Source organism: Micrasema longulum, unplaced genomic scaffold (genome assembly GCF_059751315.1).
Source record: "Micrasema longulum isolate JH-2025_06_02 unplaced genomic scaffold, ASM5975131v1 h1tg001842l, whole genome shotgun sequence".
Lineage (NCBI taxonomy): Eukaryota > Metazoa > Arthropoda > Insecta > Trichoptera > Brachycentridae > Micrasema > Micrasema longulum.
In genome coordinates, this window is record NW_028279016.1 from 324,124 (window position 1) to 338,792 (window position 14,669).

Genomic DNA, 14,669 nt, shown 5'->3' on the forward strand with positions numbered 1-14,669 from the left:
TGACCATACAGTGTACATTTATAATGTGCCTACATACTGAACTGCACATAACCTGCATAATATAGGCTACGGATGCAAATGGAGATTATTTCTAAAATAAAAATCCTATATGAAAACATAATGGCAAAGGACCAACACAACACACAAAATAATGGAAAAACTATTGTGGCTTAATTTGTTAAATTGATGTTATCCACAGTTTCACAATTTAAAAAAAACAAAAGTATCGAATTAGGTATCAACATAAAATATTGCATAGGTAACGTGAATATTTTGCCTTTTCTAAAAAGTGGATTATGCTATTATATTTTATTAACAAAAAAATATATGGGCTTACGTTTTAATCATTCCTTGATAGTCTGCGGTCATTCTTCCCAATATTTGATTTGAAAATGATGATGCAGCATTCTTCAAAGTGTTCATCAACTCCGCTCTTTGAATTTTATACACACCCATGACAACTACCTGTTGGATTCTAATTGGTATTTCTGCCGCTAAATCGTGGTATCCTACGGCCATTTCGCAGTACTCGTGAAACGGTTTTGGGGGGTCATCCCCGAGAAAGGCGTCAACCATGGCTTGAATCTAGAAAAATGATTTAGTAACTAAAACTGTTTAAAAGTTTTAAACCCAAAGAAAATACTCACATTAACGTACTTCTCCATTGATCAGGCACACATAATCATCAAAATCTTGTATACTTAATTCTGGACCTACGAGCTGATCTTCCAGTAAAGAATCAACATTTTGTTTACATTCTTCGACGTACTTCATGTCGATCGCAGGCTAAAAAACATTATTATTAAACTAATGTTATGCATAAAAAAAAACCTGCAAACGTGCAAAATACTTGTACTTACTTTCAGACAGATAATATCGCCAGAATAATCTTGATAAAGGGTTGTTTCTAGCCTCGGTATTGAAAAACAAGACTCAATTAGTGATTGGTATGTGAACAAGAGCACGTCTTTTATTTTGTTGAATGGTGGATCGAAAATAATAACCCCGTCTCTAAATACAAGACTGATAAAAAATCCTTGATTTTTTCCCTAAAGTCAAACGAAAATTAATTGATTTACACTACTTGTAGCTGGATACCCACATATAAATAAGCAAGTGACTTTAATCAAAAGTATATACCCCAACATCTAATATGTATGACGTGTACTCTTGGATGGATTTAATGCACAGTGTTTGAAGATTGTAGGTCATTATGCAAGATAAACAGTCATAGAATCTTTTTAACTTTCTTGGTTGATTGACGCTGGGTATTAATTTCTTTTTATTTCCCTGAAACAAGAATGTTGATGGGTAATAAAAGATACGTTTCTTATTATTACAGTCGTACGTATTTTTTTGTTTTATCTTAACACACCTGGATAAAAATGACTTGTATACTGGGTACCCATTGGGTATTAAGAACTGTAACAGCTGCCTCTATATGTCGTTTGCAAATAAATTGAAAATCCGTTACCCCATATGCTTCACCTACATTAATAATGTCTTTCATGCTGACAAGCCTAAGTTCACTGCAATAAAAAATATATTGTACAAATATTTTGTATTTCCCGATAGTAATGATCTGGTATTTTTATATTTACTTGAATTGGTTCCACCATATATCGAGTACTTGGGCTACACATGGATTCACACTATGTAAATTTAATTCGAGGAACTTTTTAGAAGTTGCGATTCTCTGGCGAATAAGCGGATCCCAATTTTTCAATTCCATTCTCTCTGGAGTGAGAGATTCCTGTATCGCTTCTTTCTAAAACAATAATCGAGCGTGACATTCTGGATAAGTAACAACAGAACGAAATTCTTCGAAAAATATCTTTTATTCGAAAAAAAAAACAAATATTATTTATGGGTTACCATATTAGGATCACGTAATACGAAATCTACTATGGCTTTTTTCATACTCATCATGAAATTTTCTTTCATGTCTTCCGTCTCTCGACTTAGTATAAAGATCCATCTTCTCAATTTGGCCGATAGAAGATTATGAACTCTGAAAAATCAACGCTCGTTTTACTTTATTTTTATTAGTAGGTACTTTATTCAAAATAAATAAAATTTATCCATACTTTTCTATAATTTTATCATCCAAAGGTGCAACGTGTACAGTTTCGATCCCATACTTGAGGTAAAAGTAATACCGGAGAACCGTTTTTTCATAAGATATTGGTAACTCATTACTTCCTTCGGGAGGTTTGTCCTTAATGATCAGCTTCAAGAGTTTTTCTCTAAATTCTTCCCTAGATTTTCTTTGTTTGGAATAGGATTGCAAAGCTAAAAATAACTTAATCTTTAAACAAATATATTTATAAAAACAAATTATGTAATGTGCTAATTGAAACACACGTTGATCCTCTTAACATAGTCATCACTATCGTATTTATCCACTGATAATCATTTTTATCCCATCTTTCGTGAATAAACGCCGCCATGTGGCACTAAACTTAACTGAACTTATATAATATTTGTTTACTTTAAGTTCACTCATACTTGTGCATAAGGTACTTTTGTGCTTTGGATTAAGGCAGCTTTAAAACAAATTACAGTTAGTATTGCGATTCAATCACCGCGCGAAAAAGATTTTTTTAAATGTGAACATTTCATCGGAATCGTAGAACAACGACGCATGTGATTCTTTTCAACTTCACATGAGAGCGGTTTAAATTTCTTTTGACACTGTCACAACTTGATAAGTACAAAAGTATACCATTTGATACTTGGGTTAGTTGTGTACCTATTTAAAAGTCTTCATATGACTTTTTTTTCAACATCTTAATAACAGATATTGCGCGGTTCAAGTTGGAAAAGAATCCAGTGATCTGAGTAGGATAACTTGTGGAGTTCCTCGGGGGTCAATTCTTGGTCCACTTTTGTTCCTCATATATATTAATGACTTTACTAAGTGGGGTTTAAGGAGTATTGTTCAATTGTATGCCGATTATACTGTTATTTTCTACCATTAAGAATTCGAAAACATAATGGAGACAGATTTCAATAGTCTAGCTGACTGGATGCGATTAAATAAATTATGTTTGAACGTTAAAAAAACATTGTATATGATTTTTGTGAACAAACGGGACTTAAATATCAATATTTCTCTCGGAACTGGCTATATTGAAAATACCAATGTTACTTAATACTTGGGACTATTATTTGACTCCAAACATTCATGGAGCTACCAATTTGAACATGTAAAATCAAAAATAGCACCTGCAACTGGCGTATTGCATAGACTTCGTGGCTTGCTTCCACATTCCGTTTTGTTTGCCGTCTACTACGCTATGATTCATTCCTACCTATCCTATCTATCATGTATATGGGGTTTTGCTATAAAAAATCAGATCTCGGAAATACAAGTTCTTAAGAACAGAGCTCTGAGAAACATTCTTGGACTGAAATGGGATTCCCATGGTAAGGATATCTACCGACAGAAAAAATACTTCCTTTCAAGGTGATGCCACTGCATGACATAACCAATACTATTTTAAATATCATAAACTTTTCTGCTCGCACAAATTTAAAGTACACATTTGGTCATGATATTCACAATTACAATACGCGTTACTCTTCTTCTACGCGGAATCTTCACGTGTCTAAGTTTCGATCAACAAAGTTCGGCAGAAAATCTGGAAAATATGGGCCATTCCGAATTTAATAAACTGCCCAATGAGCTAAAACACGAAAAGTCGAAGAGAAAATCCAGAAGTGTCCCAATCAAAAAATATTTCTTAAATCTTTTTGATAGTAATAGTTATTAATGTAATTTATATGGATGGAATAAAATACTATGTTTTATGTTTCTTATATAATATTTCTTACTATTTCGGATGTATTAACTATGTATGATATTATGTATTGTAACAAAAATGTTTTTTTTTTTTATTTACGGTCCCAAATGAGGTTTTTAATAACTCTTGGGAGTATATGTACTTTTTGTTTTATATGTTTTATTAATAATAAAAAATAAAATAAAATAATATGTAAATAAAAGAAGGTCAATGTCGTATTTTTCGCACATCCGTCGTGGTTCTACGATCCCGACGATTTAAGCAATAGTTATAAAACTTGAAAAATATTAGTACAAATAAATTCTTTTACCATTCGCATTTCGTTTCTTACATTCTTTTGCCTTGATTTTTTTCGCAAGGAAAGGTAGATTAAGGAACTCTTTGGGTATAGAAAATAATGGTTCTGCCCTAGGCTTGTTTGAAATCTTTAGGCAATTCTAGTCTGGGTAATTTGGGAACTTGTTCTTCACTTTTGGATTGTGATCCTCTTTTCTTTAGCGGGATCTTTTTAGGTTTTCCCCCGTGAAACATGACGATTACTAAAACAAAATTTAATTAAGTTTCTCGTTTATTTCCTCAAAAAGTAACTGAGAAAATATGTGATGAGTATTAATCAAATATGGTTTTATGGGGTAAAAAACAGTGATAGTTTTCTATTTTTTCTTACCAATAAATAGTCTTCGACCGATTTTCAAATCGACCGATAATTTATTATTTATTTTTTAATTTCGTTCTTTAAATTACATCATTTATTTTATTAGGTAATTTTTAACTGTTTAATTTACTTTTTTACTACGTCCAGCGGTGCTATTCTGAACCGCTTTCACGGCCGTAGAAAAGACTTTTATCTCGTATGCATACAAAATACGCGAGATAAAATTGTTTTTTACGGCCGCAAGACTGTTTGGAATATCCCCCCGATAGATTTAAAAAAAGTTTGCCTAAACTAAGAACTATTAGATAAAATATTATGTTTAAAAATAACGAGATTGGGGACAATATTTTTATTTTTAATTAGTCATCTATATTATATATAAAATTACAAATGACACAATAATTATTTTCAACATTACATTAATATTGGATATTAATATTTCGCACCAAGGTATGCAATAATTTTGTATTATTTAATGCAAACGTTTATTCGGTAATTTATTTTGTTCATTGAAATTGTTTCTATACTATTTTTTGTTGTTGTATTTATACTGCTTTTCTTCATTATCTTAATTTTCTGTTTCTTAATATTTTCTGTATATTTTTTAATTATCAAAGAAAGATTTTTTTCCATTTTTTATCGGGGTTTTTTGGTGCATTACTTAACTACATTAACTATAACTTCCCCGCTGATAAGTCTCTAAAATAAAGGTTTGGCGGGTTATTTCTTTTAAAAAATTCAATAAATAGAAAAAGAATTAATAAAATAATAAATAATTAAATCTACTGAAAAAACTGTTTGTGCTGTCGTATTTAGGAGCTAACTAAGGCTATTTTAAAGTTTCTCGATTGATACCTACCTCAAAATTCAATAAAGTACATTGATATATAATATTTAGAGATAACACTCTGTAAAAATCCGAGCTAAAAATTCGTCCCCTAAGGACAGGGATTGACTAGCGGAGATAAGTATCGTCACGTCGACTTTGACAAGCAAAACAAGTAGTACGGTAAAAAGCATTGACTGTTTACATCGATCTACTGTAAGTTCAATTTAGTATGTCGCTTCCTTCCGCATACGCGTCAACTTTGTTTGTCGTTTCGCTTTACGCCCGACTAACTGAGCAGGACGGAGACAGGAGATTACACACGAATCGTAACATTTTAATAAGATATTAACATATTATAACAGAGATGAAGAACATTTAAGAGAAGTTAGTGTAGAAGTCTAGGCATCTACAGGGCTTATGACCACTTTACACACTGTGTAACATTCACCATTCTGCCCATATTTGAACATCTATATTCCTTCAATTCTTTCATCTGTTGATGTTTGTTAAGTTAAAGGATTGAAACCTTTATATAAATAAGGTCATAAGCCCTGTAGATGCCTAGACTTCCACATTAACTTTTCTTAAATGTTCTTCATCTCTGTTGTAATATGTTAATATAAACAGCTCCCCAGGGAGTTGAATCCAGTTCTTGTCTACAAAAATTTGCACAAACTCAAAATATTGTTGATTTTAATAAGACGTTTTTTGACATTGAAATAGCGATTTTAAACAAGTATTGATTAAGATAGGAACATTACTTGCCGGTAAAAGATTATATACCATTGCTTTTCCAGATCGATGTGTGCAGTATCTTATCGTACATATGGGAATTTTAGTAATTTCGATGAGAAAAGTAGCTGGCAAACGCTCGCAACTCGTAACTCGCAGTTTAGATTTAACATAGACCAATTGGCCGCAGGTTGAGGGAATATATTTCGAATGCTTATGTTTACTCTAGTTATATACCTCAATGATAAAGTAAATTTGTTTTTTTCATTTTATTTTTTTTCTTTTCATGGTCATGTCATGCCATATTAATATGCCATAAACTTTTTAATAATTAAAAAAGGAATGGCCCACGCTCAGACGCTGAAGTCTTTGTGGGCATTTTTTCCTATTTATGTATTTTTTTTTAATTTTTTTTTTATATATATTTAGACCCCTGTATTTAGTAGCCTTACGTGTCATGTACAAGGCTAAGGTACTCTGAAAAAAAAAAGTTTTTGTATGTCTTGGAAATGGGATGTTTGATCACTGATTTTAGTTTATTACCTTTATGAGTCCAATCACCATTGTTGCAAAATTCAAGAACAATGGCGCGTGATAACTACTTTTAACTACAGTGTGGATATCTGTTAAGGATATTCTATCTTTCCTGCATTCTGCTTCAAGATTATGGCGTTGCAAACTGAAAAATGGGCACTGAAATAACAGATGTTCTATACTCTGTGAAGAAATATCATCGCATGGACAATAGTCATCATTCCTTAATTTAAACCTATATAGATAACTTCTCATAGCTCCGTGTCCGGTAAAAATTTGGGTCGTTTCGAAAGTACTTTGGTGATGATGACGGAAGTTTGCTGCATCAGCCAGCGTTGGGAAAAACATTTTAGTGATTTTACCTGTAGAAGAAGCGCGGTAATGATCCTCCCAACGCTGCTGCGTATTTTGTTTTATACAGCGTTTAGCAAAGCTAAGGGGAAATTCTGAGAAGAAAGGTACCGTTCTTTTACAAGTTGCGGCTCTTGCTCGTTCATCCGCTCTCTCATTTCCTACGATACCAGCATGTCCTCTTATCCAGCATATTTGAATGTTCATCCCTCTTATTTTTAAATGCTTAATTTTACTCTGAATATCTACAATGAATGGATTTACCGACCGAGTATCTGTTATAGCTTGAACGCCCGAACGACAATCTGATAATATTTTTGTAATAACCCATCTCTCTGGTGGTTTCTTTAATAAACATTCGAGAGCTTCTCGTATTGCGAGTAGTTCAGCCTGGAAAACTGAGCAGAAATTATCTAATTTAAATGTTCTGCCTGGTAATTCATTATCCTATTTATGCTATAGCTTAATTTTAAGATGTATTTTTCTCAAGTGTATTTTTAAAATTATATTTCTATGTAAATAATAAATATGTGCGAAGGTTTTCACGGTCACTCTTATCAATATGTTATATAAATAATATATGTATGGAAAAATAAACAAATATATATATTTTTTTAAAACGTTTTCTAAATCGCTTGAAGATATTTCATTGAATTCAGAAATCCACGCTGCATTTTTAGAAGGTTTGATGTCACTAAAAAAATATATTTTAAAAGCATGTTCCTATTTTTTTCCGACAAAATCGTAAATTAAAATAATTCATAGTAGGTAGTAATGAAAATATGTATGGCAACATTAATAAGTATATTTCGGTCTGTCATAGCAACATTAGTAACAGGTACGAAGTATAAACTGTGACGTTTGATTTGACAGCGGCAAAATATAAAATATTGTGAATAAAAACAATATCAAATTTCTCGAGTTTCAGTTTGAATGGAATCGAATGACATTTTTACATATACATTTTATGCATGATGTGCATTGACATATTCATACACATATGTGAATGAAAATACGTAATATAGGTACGTACATAATATTCACGAGTCGATGTAACAAAAGGTTATTTTTTTCTGATGTACTTAAAATGATTATTACATTCACCTGTTTCAAAATCAAAGTGATCAAATCTGTTTCTTCGGGGATCTCATTATTTTGACACAGCACTTTTACTTCTTTCTAAAACAAGCCTAAAACAAACTCCTGTCGAATTTAAAAGCCATGGAAACCGAATGTCATTAGAGACAAGCATAACAACATCGATTATTATATTTTTTTCGATACAAAAGTAGGTAGGCACAAAAAATAATATTGAAATATGTAAATACGTATTAATTGTTTTCGGGTCGGATTTCAATCACTTTTACCTATACACTAATTTATTATTTGTTAAGAAAAACATTCTAGTCAATAAAAATAGTAGAATTACACCAATTTACCTTTTTATAACAATAGGGAAATATCACATACTACAATTACTAATAAAAATATATGAAATGGATTTAGAATAATTAATTGTATTTTCAAAATCAATATTCATATTGTGAAGAAATGTTTTCATACATAAATTTAAAAAAGAACTTTTAAAAAATACTACACTAGAAAAACGCAACATGCTCGGCCTTGACAGTTGTGACGTCAAGATTTGTAAAAAGTCGTTTACGTCTTTCTCTCGAAAACAATTAAAATAGCTTTCTTTTGGACAGGGCACAAACTTTCAATTTCTTTCTCTTTTATACAACATTTTTCGAAACCCGGCACCTCGGTATCTATCTGAGAATTTAGTTTAACTTTCCAATCATGGACTCATCTAATGAGAAAACTAACAAACATTGGACCTCTGGGCTCAAACAACGCCGTGGTGGATATTTGACCGACATTATCTTTAAAACATCAAATATTATTTAACATTACATAAAAATGACCGTTTTGTGTAAAATAAAATTTGTTTTATTTTTTAAGTTCAAAGTTCATTAATTCAATTACTTAACATTTTGCAACAGAGATGAAGAACATTCAAGAGAAGGTAATATAGAAGTCTAGGCATCTACAGGGCTTATGACCTGTCAATGGCTGGTTTAAGTGGCCACTTTACACACTGTGTAACATTCACCATTCTGCCTATATTTGAACATCTATATTCCTTCAATTTTTTCATCTGTTGATGTTTGTGAAGTTAAAGAGCTGAAACCTTTATTTATGCGGGTGAGATTTTTCTAATTGAATTATTTCACCTACATACTAGGCAACGCCTGAAAATATTATTTTTTCAATTTCTATACTTCTTCATGGACCAGGTAATTTATCAACCTTAAACCAGCCATTGACAGGTCATAAGCCCTGTAGATGCCTAGACTTCTATATTACCTTCTCTTGAATGTTCTTCATCTCTGTTGTAAAATGTTAATATAAACAGCTTCCCAGGGAGTTGAATCCAGTCCTTGTCTACAAAAATTTGGACAAACTCAAATTTGTATTTGACAAAAAAAATTGTTGAATTCAATTACTCTTAAATGACCATTACTTATCTGCTCTGTTGTGCCAATCAATGTTTCCGCGTGTACAATAAGATTTTAGAAAAATTAACCAATTCCTTTTTTTAAATATAATTATCTTACATTTGTGTTGTGGTTATATTTTTCGCGATCTGGCAACATTACGCGGCGACTTTAAGCATGCGCGCGGCGAAAGTGGGGCAAAGTTGTGGGTTTTTTGGACACAGTCCGATGTATTCAAATATGATTCTACGCTCCTTCTGGACTATTCTTAATTCTATGGTGTAGTGATAAAAAGGAAGCGGAAAGATAAGAGGAAAAGGATATAAAAATAGTCAGTGATAAAATGATACTCAAAATACATTTATTAAAAAAATATAAACTCTAAAACATAAACAAAACTTCAAAATAATATTTTCCATATTGATATAAAAATATTAAAAATTTATAAACAGTTAAAATAATGCATCAATAGAAAACTATTGAACCCAGAGAATAGACTAATTATTCTATTTTAGGTATTATAAAAAAACCTCAAATAGATATGCAGTAATTGTACAAACTATAATATTACAAAACATGACATCACAATTATTCGAACCTCATTCTCAACCTTGATGCGACATTTAGTATGGAAGTTGGCTCAAGAGCGCCACTCCTCTCATGACCCAGTGGTCTGGGGGCTGTACTGTGGGGAGGCGCATGAAGAGGATGTAGTTAGTAGAGTGGCCCGTCGTGGACAGGATGCCCCTCCTGTCTCCAGTCTTGTACAGGGGGCAAACATAAAACTCACCGGTAGGAATATCATTACGCTTCATCGGAACCAGCCAAATCTGTTCAATTACAATGTTTCATGATTTTAGTTGTCTTATTTTGCAGTACAAAAAAAAGCTGTTCCCTTTGCAAGTTAAAATGTATTATTTTAACAGAACCTACATTACTTGTATATTATCTGTATGTTAAAGCACTCGAAAAAATACAAAAGCCATTCATACTAATATTGATAGGCTAATGCGCGAAACTTTAAAATTTAAAAAAAATTATGCACCACCAAAACAGCTAACAGGAAATTTTGTAACATGATTAGATTTTCAACAAAGCAACAATTTTATAATACCTGTTCTAAACATCACAATATTTTAAAATTGGATTGCAGATTTATGGTGACAAATGTGCAAATTATATAAAGTTATATTGTTCATTTATTTTAACAGAAAACTAGTAAGCCAATGTCACAATTTTAATGAGATTATTTTCTAGTTTCTACAAGAAGCCACGTGTTTTTTTTTTTAAACGGAGGAAAACATTTCAATTCAATACATTGTGCAGTTTTATTTTGTTTCTTTCAGAAACAAAAAACACTTTTGATACTTACAATTGGAAATGCATCATACAAAATCTTTGGTAACGCTTCATCTATTATGTGATCTTCTTTTTGCCAGCGAGCACCTTCCAAGAATAAACCTTTGATATAACAACCCTCTGGTGGGTTCTCTTCGTAATCAGGTTCGTCTTGGACCTGAAAAATAACATATGTTTTTACAATACAAATGAATCATACAGACACTGATCATATATCGTATATCCACGGCAAGGTATTTTATTTATTTATACATTTACATATGAATGATTGATTCTTTTACATTTATTGAGGATGACATGTGTAAAAATTTCCATAAACGTCAAGTAAAGTTAAGAACAGATTCGTGGTTATAAAAATTATCTTACCAGATAGTCAAATGCTAATTGATCGATAGGTATTTTGTACTTTCGGGCATAACTTTGCTGCACTGCGGTTAGAAAAGCTTGGGGGAAGTAGAATCCTGAGAGCCAGAAAACTATCGGTGGCCCGTGTGTGTGCCAGTGCTGAAATCAAATCTTACAAGTTTGTAGAATATATAATATAAATTAAACTTTTTTTTAATAAAAAAATATTTATTTTATTTTTTAAAGTAAAGTGTCACAATTTTGGTAAAATAAAAAATATTTTTGAAAATGGGTATGCTTATAATAAAAGCAGAAGAAAATAAATAGGGAATACTAAACTTATATTGACAAAAAAAAAAATTCCAACCAGAATAATATTAAATTTAATATGAATCAATTACCATAGAAATTATCAACACAAAGATATCTTGAAATTATATTGCAAAGCATAAAGTATTCCCTTTATTTTTAAATAATTATTTGAATTTTCGTGGACAATCAAAGAACTAGACAATAATTATTTTTGAATTTATTTTATTGATATTGTGATTTTTAGACAAAAATTTATAAAGTTATAATTTTATATTACTGTATTTAGAATATATCACAAACTTTTTTTAGATATAAAAACATAAAACACCATCGTTAAGTAATTACACTGAATGGTTGATTTACCTGTAAGAAGAACATTCTATCTAAAAAGTCATTGACATAGCTGGAAAAGGGTTTGAGTGAAGGGTAACTACTCTTGGCCCAGAGGGCGGGTATTTTTCCCCGCACCATACTTGTCAATACTTCCTCAGTAGATTCAGTCAGCACACTTACGCCTACAAAAAGGTCAAAGGTTTATTATAATAATCAATTACCTTCAGTTGTTTTATATTTATAATCAAGTGCAATAGATTTACACATATTAACGTAAAGCTGCGAGTGAACTCAACAATAATAATTAGCATTATCAAAAAATCTGCCAACAAAATTCTCACCAATAACTAAGGTAGCATGTTAATCTTTAAATTATGTACTTTAGTAGTTTGATGAGTTAAGTTTGAGTCGTATTTGAAAGAGTAAAGAGACTAAAGTCTGAAACAGCTGAAAAACACATGAATTTACTGAACGATGTATAATAAATACCTGCTTTATTCCTATACTAGCTACATCTGTATAAAATATTGCGCTGACCTCAACAATTTGAAAAAAAGAGATAGCAAATTACAATACGCATGCAATCATTCATGTAAGAAAGAGATATATTTATTTCTGTGTAATCGTTATAGAAACAACACTAGCTGGCAACTGTCAAGATTTTGAAATATGTGCTTAAAAACATAGCTATTCATCTACGTATTCCATAAATTGGATTATATTTACGAATGAAACGATATTCGTGTTTTGTTTTTAAGTTGCAGAGCAATTAAAGCATATTTGTGATACACTGTGACATATTTTTGCGTAGCGTCACGACTGATAATGATGAAAGTCTATTAGAAAATGAAGGCATGGAAGGCTATGACTCACGAATTGAAATATCATTTTTCCCACACGAAAATCGTATCTATTTAATTATACGACATTGAGTTTACCAGAGGTGGTATTCTGAACCGCTCTTGGGGCCGTAGAAAACACTATCTCATGTATTTACATACAAAATACACGAGATAAATGGTTTTTCTACGGCCGCGAGAGCATTTAGAATACCAGCCCTGGTACACTAAAAGGGGGAAAAAAGCTCTAATACTTTAAACCATTCGTATAAGCAAGACATAACAAGTAAAGTGTCTCCACCAATATTACCTTGTACAGCTCCCACGACAGCCTTCAGACTGGAGGCCATGACGTTGAGCAGTCTGGTATATCGAGCAGCCTCCTGCACTACTACAATCGAGAGGGGAGTCATCTGAGAAGCTTCAATATCTCCCTCGTGAGATGTCCCCGTGAGAACCTGCTTGGGCAGGCGAGCTATTACCTCCAGGGCGAGGGCCATCGCTTGTTCTTCCGGTGTTATTCCACCACCGGAGGACATAGTTTCCTAAACACATTTTAAGATATCACCTTTTGAAAATCATTAGTTTTGATTTTGGTTTGAAGGGAAAAACAAACAATTTAATTCATTAAATCTACCAGTCATCAGGTACAATTTGACATTGGAATCAAAACGAATTCAACAGTATTAACATTTCTTATGGTATCATCCCTACAAATTGTACAATAGAATCGTCTCCAATATTATCAGGCTGAGGATTGGCCACTGTATTGTGAATAAACATTTGTTTGAAATCAAGATAAAGGACAGCCCTTGTTGTGAGCGCAAGCTTGACGAGGAATGCATAGACCACGCGTTGTTTGGATGCCCCATTCGGATGCATATCCTCTGCACTCTAAACTAAACCTTTTCCTTCCCATAAATTCATCCCATGTCAGCATTATCCCCAGGGGTAGTTTTGCATTTATCCAAATTTATTGTTTTGAATGATGTATGATGTAAATTTTTAAACCGAAATATGACATTTACAGACACAATATTACATTTTGCAACGCAAAAAATGTAACAATGTTTTATTCCACTTCAGTAAATAATACCTATTATTGAATTTTTATGATGGGTTAAAAGTATTTTTTTATATTACCATTTTATAAGAAGAGAAATAAAATTGTGTTGGGCAAGTACTATGTTCTGTGAGACAAAACATAATAAAAATTACGTTATTTTTATTTTAACCTTAGATTTTACTAAAAACATAATTTCAAATATTGTGAACTCTTACGTACCTCAAATTTCGCCATGAGATCCTTTAGGCATGAAATGTATAGAAAAATAATAAATATCATGTATTCAATACTACAAATTCAAACCAACTAAACTTTTTTTTTTAATGAAGTAACCATTCATTTTATAAATTTTCTAACAAAATCTTATTTATTAAGGTTAAATGATATTTCAAAGTACATAACGTTTGTACAGTAAATAAAATAAGAAAAACACAGTAAATATGTGTATTATATACAAGATATATTTTATAACTACATATATTTTATAAGAGATTAATAATAGATGGTTGGTACTTACAGTTCTATCCTAAATGACAATAGGAGCATGAAAAGGTATAATATAATATTAGTTATATGAAAGTACATACATACATATAAAATGCATTTAAAAGTATACACACTGCATTGTAAATCTGATAGTACATTAAGTGAACTGAACAGTAGAGCATTGATAAAAAGTAAAAGATTGTGGGGGGCAGAAAAGAGAGGGAAAAGATGCATGTCGGGCATGGAGCGATGAGTAAACGGCAGCGCCACAGTATTAAAGTTCGCGCGAGAACGCTAGCACACGTGAACATAGACTATAACCATAGATATAATAAATACATAGATTAGGAGTTGGCTGTGCTCCTTTCCCGCCACAAAGCAGGGAGGTCCGTGGCCATATTAGTTGTTTGTTTGTCAAGACTCTTATTATTGTGAAAGGGTAAAGAAATAAAATAGACTTTCAATTTTTAAAAAAATGGTTTTCTTCACTTCCCTGGCCCACCATATAACTAGTAGCCCAAAAG

The 14,669-nt window shown here is 31.8% G+C and overlaps 2 protein-coding genes across 2 annotated transcripts in view; both read right to left on the reverse strand.

Annotated features, from left to right (window-relative positions):
• Window positions 1-8,117, reverse strand: part of LOC148273754 (dynein axonemal heavy chain 7-like) — a 50,644-nt gene extending 42,527 nt beyond the window's left edge. The window contains 11 exon segments of the mRNA XM_088238225.1: window positions 338-585; window positions 658-786; window positions 861-1,049; window positions 1,141-1,290; window positions 1,376-1,529; window positions 1,602-1,768; window positions 1,876-2,011; window positions 2,088-2,292; window positions 4,117-4,222; window positions 4,224-4,345; window positions 8,012-8,117. Coding sequence (XP_088094351.1) covers window positions 338-585; window positions 658-786; window positions 861-1,049; window positions 1,141-1,290; window positions 1,376-1,529; window positions 1,602-1,768; window positions 1,876-2,011; window positions 2,088-2,292; window positions 4,117-4,222; window positions 4,224-4,337 — 1,598 coding nt within the window. The 5' untranslated portion in view covers window positions 4,338-4,345; window positions 8,012-8,117.
• Window positions 8,118-9,746: 1,629 nt separating this feature from the next.
• The window catches only part of LOC148273755 (dynein axonemal heavy chain 7-like), a 37,195-nt gene continuing 32,272 nt past the window's right edge, over window positions 9,747-14,669 (reverse strand). Inside the window, exons 67-71 of the mRNA XM_088238251.1 lie at window positions 12,904-13,138; window positions 11,785-11,936; window positions 11,131-11,268; window positions 10,778-10,921; window positions 9,747-10,235 (exon numbers count right to left, since the gene is read on the reverse strand). Of these exons, the coding sequence (XP_088094377.1) occupies window positions 10,029-10,235; window positions 10,778-10,921; window positions 11,131-11,268; window positions 11,785-11,936; window positions 12,904-13,138 (876 nt within the window). The 3' untranslated portion in view covers window positions 9,747-10,028. The remainder of the gene's footprint in view (window positions 10,236-10,777; window positions 10,922-11,130; window positions 11,269-11,784; window positions 11,937-12,903; window positions 13,139-14,669) is intronic.